Source organism: Phoca vitulina, unplaced genomic scaffold (assembly GCF_004348235.1).
Source record: "Phoca vitulina isolate PV1807 unplaced genomic scaffold, GSC_HSeal_1.0 scaffold92, whole genome shotgun sequence".
Taxonomy (NCBI): Eukaryota; Metazoa; Chordata; class Mammalia; order Carnivora; family Phocidae; genus Phoca; species Phoca vitulina.
The window spans coordinates 1,969,881-1,974,504 of NW_022589795.1; the positions used below are offsets into that span (position 1 = coordinate 1,969,881).

General features: G+C 59.8%; 1 protein-coding gene across 1 annotated transcript; it reads right to left on the minus strand.

Annotated features, from left to right (window-relative positions):
* Positions 1-3,330: 3,330 nt before the first annotated feature.
* Positions 3,331-4,407, minus strand: PYY (peptide YY). Its single transcript, XM_032396597.1, has 4 exons — positions 4,337-4,407; positions 3,796-3,983; positions 3,610-3,690; positions 3,331-3,433 (listed from the first exon to the last, which is right to left on the minus strand). The coding sequence occupies exons 2-4, from the start codon at positions 3,981-3,983 to the stop codon at positions 3,409-3,411; spliced, it is 294 nt and encodes a 97-aa protein (XP_032252488.1). The 5' UTR covers positions 4,337-4,407; the 3' UTR covers positions 3,331-3,408.
* Between the last annotated feature and the right edge of the window lie 217 nt (positions 4,408-4,624).

A 4,624-nucleotide genomic window follows, 5' to 3' on the forward strand; every position in this document is an offset into this window, starting at 1 on the left:
TATCTGGCAGTAGGGTCATTGCGGATGTCACTGATTAAGATGAGGTCACCCTGGAGGAGAGCGGACCCCTCATCCAATATGACTGCTGTGTTTAAGTCAAGGGGACATTTGGATGCGAAACAGTCACGCAGAGAGGGCAGCCGTCCGCAAGCCAAGGAGAGAGGCCTGGAACAGCCCCCTCCCTCACAGCCCTCAGAAGGAAGAAACCCCGCCAGCCCCTGGACTTCAGACTTCTAGCCTCCAGATTAAAGCACTCGGCTTGTGGTGCTTTGTTACAGGAGCCCCAGGAAGCCAAGGGCGCACTGCTTCCTCCTGGTTCTCCCAGAGCCCTCACACTGGGAAGGGGGTGGGTGAGGGGGGGAGTCAGCTACCATGTGGGTCCAGCTACCCCAAGAATATGGCGCTGGAAGGGCCCCCATGGAGGTGCTGGGTCAACAGACCCAGCTGAGCCCCCGGCCAGCAGCCAGCAGCACCCACCAGACCCGTGAGTGAGTGAGCCTTCTTGGGCATCAACCCAGGGGTGCCCTCCGACGACCCCAGCCCCAGCCAACCTCTGACTGTCACTGCCTGAAAGACTCCAAGGGACAGGTGCCTAGTTGAGCCCTTCCCAATCCTGACCCACAAAATCATGAGTGAAATGAAATGGTGGGTTGAAGCTGCTAAGTCTTAGGGTAACTGCGAATCTGCATAGTAACCAGCACACCTACACTCCCCCCTTCCCTCCCTTCCCAGGGACTGGAACACGGAGGTGGTGATGGTGGGCCATCTTCAGTCATGTGGAGGAGGACATGGGGAAGCCACAAAGTAGGACCCTGGGCTTTTGGATGTCCTCCTGGAACAGAGCTGCTGATCCCCAGATGCCACTTGAATTTTATATAAAGGAGAAATAAACTGCTGTCTTGTTTCAGCCGCTGCGAATTCTGCCTCTATTTAAAAAGCCAAATCAATATTCTAGCAATATGGTGTGTGTAAAACAAATAGCTCAGTGTCTAGCACGTAAGTAAGTGCTTCTTTCAAAAGGTACCTATTGTCACCATTAATATCACATTTAAGGTTCCTGCGGCAGCGACGCTGGCTAAGTCTGGTCACCTGTGGATTAACACTCTGGCTCAACACTCCTCCAAGTGAATGGGAGGTGACCCCATGTCACCCATGGTCAACCAGACAGGTCAAACTGAAATTGTCTGTGGTCCATGCATAATGCACACCAGGGATCTCTTCCATCAGCCTCAAGCTGACCGAAGCCCTTCCAGGCAGACCACCAGACAGGGGGCCACGGACACCAGCACCAGGACCCACCGCCCCACTCCTCTGACCACAAAATGAACTGAAGCTCGTGGCAGCTCCTGTGTGTTCCCGCTCCTCCTCTCCTGGCGCAGAGGGCCTGGGATTGGAGGAGAGAAAGGGCAAGATGACACGGGAGGTGGGTCTCAGATAACGACAATACAGCAGGGAGAGAGAACCAGAGAAACTAACTCTACCCTGAGAAATCAGGAGAGGCTTCTGGGAGGAGGTGAACACTATCCTGAAGATGTTTTCCAGACTGGAAAGGAGGGAAAGGGCTCTGCGGGCCGGGGAGTGCCCGGACAAAGGCTTCGAGCGTCAGAGTCCACACAGCTTGTGATGTGCGCCAGACCCCAGACCTGCCTCCCTGGCACCCATTCCTGCCCTATCTTCAAAGGCAGGCAGCTCAGGAGAGGATAGGAGTCAGAGCCCCAGGCCCCCTAGGGCAGCTATGACAGAGCAGGCTTTAGGATCTTCTCTCCCCGCCCCCAGAGCCACCTAACTGCAAACAGTCCTGCGAGACTCCTGCCCTCCGAAGTGCCACAGCCAGCCTTCCTGAACTGCGGACCCGCTCTGGGTCTGGGGCTTTGGCTTCAACCTGATTCTCCTCCTCAATCCCCAGCTCCCCGCCTTGGGCTTGTGCGTGTCCTGCTGGCCTAGAGGCCCAGGAGAGAGCCCACGGACTGAGGAGGCTGTCTGAGTGGGAAGACATAGGCCCTTCCTTTAGGGGCTCCTCAGACCGGGCACAGTGACATGGGCAGAACAGAGCAAGGCCATGAGAGCTGAGCTGCCACAGAGGGCAAGAAGAGTGCAGATCAGGGACAATCAAGGCAGGCTTCCCGAAGGAAAGGGGCTGGGAAGGAAGGGTATCAGGGAAGATCAGCCTGCAGGCAGGCTCTGGGATTCCTCGGTCATAGGTACAGAGTGGTGAGGGATTTGGGTCAGACTCCAGTTTAAACATCCACAGTGCCTTCAGTGTCTAGTGGGAATGTGGGGGGTGCCATTGGAGGGTGTCCCCATAGCCTTGTCACCAGGAAGGCACAGTGAGTGGCTTCTCCATGGAGTGGGAATTCAGCAATGTGGGGGAGGGCAGTTGCTAAGGGAAAGGGCAGCCTCCACACTCCCATTGCACCTCCTGCCCAGGGAAGGGGGGACGTTAGAAATGACCCGTCCAGGGACGCCTGGGTGGCTCAGTCGGTTAAGCGTCTGCCTTCGGCTCAGGTCGTGATCCCAGGGTCCTGGGATCGAGTCCCGCATCGGGCTCCCTGCTCCGCGGGGAGCCTGCTTCTCCCTCTGCCTCTGTCTCTCTCTCTCTCTCTGTCTCTCATGAATAAATAAATAAAATCTTTAAAAAAAAAAAAAAAAAAAAAAAAGAAATGACCCGTCCCCCAGCACACATAGACCCACCTCACCCCCCGAATGACTTCCTCCACAGTCCCATCTTGGATCCCATCTCTACCCCCGTCACTACAGCCCTGGAGGCTAGTAATTCATCTCCTCAAGGTAACTGATCTGAGGTACTAGTGTTGAGTCCACGCCCCCAACCACCTGCACCTTCCGAGGCAGGTGGCTAGAGCACCTCTGTCCCCATCTGCTCTCCTAGGCTGCCTAGCAAGCTCCTTTCCACCCTCCCCGTTCTTGTCAAGAACTTTCATCCTGCCCCACTTCCAACCCGACTGGAGAGTGCCACAGAGGTCCCTTGCTCGGGCTCCGTCCTCCCCGCTCCTGCTGGGCCAGTGTCTTCTCTTAGCTCTGAGCAGAGAGAGTCCCCCACTCTGCCCCAGCCTTGTCCTGGGGAGCCTTTGGCGTCCGGTCTTCTCCTGGCTGGTGCCTCCACCCTCCACTCCCCCTGGATGCCACCTCCACGAAGGAGAAGGGAAAGGAAATACAAACGCACACATTCCGTTTCAGTGAAATTTGCTCTTTATTTGGGAAGCAGGGAAAGACCACACACAGCCCTCCAGCCCAGGGGCTGGGGACACGGAGAAATGGAATGAAGACCCCAGCCCGCACCCACCCCCCAGGCGCAGCAGGCAGGGAGAGGAACCCAGGTTCCGGGGTCAGGAGCAACCATGCAAATGAGGTCGGTGTAGTTAGCATATCTCCCAGGAGCCCTTGGGGTCGTCACCACATGTACGCGCCTTCTGGCCTGTAGGTGGGAAAGCAAAGGAATCGCTCAGAGCCCGGCGTCGGATCTGGGGAGGCTAGACTGGGGGAAAGCGCTAGGTGGCGGGGCCAGGGTGGGGCTCCGTGGGGCCGCACATCCCAGACCGAGCACTAGGGCACAGGAAGTGTGGCTGGGGGTGGGAGGAGGGGCGCTTTTACCGTGACTTGACCCGGCGGTCCTCGCCGTCGGGGAAGAGCAGTTTCGAGAGGACCGCTTCCGGGCTGTCGCGTTTCCCATACCTGGGGGCGGGGCCAGAGTGGGCGGGGTCAGCCCCGGACACGCCCCTGGGCGGAGGGCGGGAGCCCCGAGGACCCCGCGCCCGGCCGGCGCGCGCGCGCGCTCACCGCTGCCGAGTGACCAGGTTGAGGTAGTGGCGCAGCGACGCGTAGTAGCGGCTCAGCTCCTCCGGCGAGGCGTCTTCGCCGGGAGCCTCGGGTTTGGCGGGGTAGGCGTGGACCAGCGCCCCCAGGCAGGCGAGCAGGGCCAGCAGCACTGTGGCCATGGCGGGCCACGGCCTGCGCACCGTCACCATCTGGAGAGGGGGCAGGGATCGTGGGTCATCCCCAGCCTCGACACCCGACGGCGGGAGGCCGAGGCGGCCGTCGGGCCCACGCTCCCCGGCCCGTGCAGGGCTACTACCGGACCAAGGCTCAGCCACCGGCTCGCTGTGTGTTCTCGGGCACTGCACCGTCTCTGCCTCGGTTTCCCCATCTGTCAGAGAGGCATAAGCCCGGCCTCCCCAGCCCCCACTCGTACTGCCCAAAACGGTAGCTGGAGGCAGAGGGCTATGCTGGCCGCTCAGCACCAATTTCCACCATCCCAGCCTCAGTTTCCCCACAAAACAGCCCGGGTTCCCCCGCACCAGACCATTCCCGGGCCACTCACGGCGACAGCTCTGGAAGCAGAGATGAGCAGGTGGAAGGCGAAAGGAGTCCCAAGGGCTGGACTGCTGCGGGTCGGGCTGTGGCCTCCTCCTCTGCTCAGCGCTTTCCCTGCGGGGCTTATATCTTGGCCTGGAAAGGGAGGGGGAGTCCGAGGGGGAGGGGGAGCTCGAGGGGTGGGGAGGGCCTTTCCTCCTCCTTGCCTCCACCCCCGCCAGATCGCTGAGTGCACACCCAGACGGTGCGTGATGTCTCCACCTTGCAGGAGATGAGGGGGCAGCCACCAGACTCA

Excerpts from the sequence above, each read along its gene's own strand:
- PYY (XM_032396597.1), bottom strand. The coding sequence starts at position 3,983 with ATGGTGACGGTGCGCAGGCCGTGGCCCGCCATGGCCACAGTGCTGCTG. Across the intron at positions 3,691-3,795 it reads AACCTGGTCACTCGGCAGCG|GTATGGGAAACGCGACAGCC; the intron begins GTGAGCGCGCGC and ends CCCCGCCCCCAG. Across the intron at positions 3,434-3,609 it reads GACCGCCGGGTCAAGTCACG|GCCAGAAGGCGCGTACATGT; the intron begins GTAAAAGCGCCC and ends TCCCACCTACAG.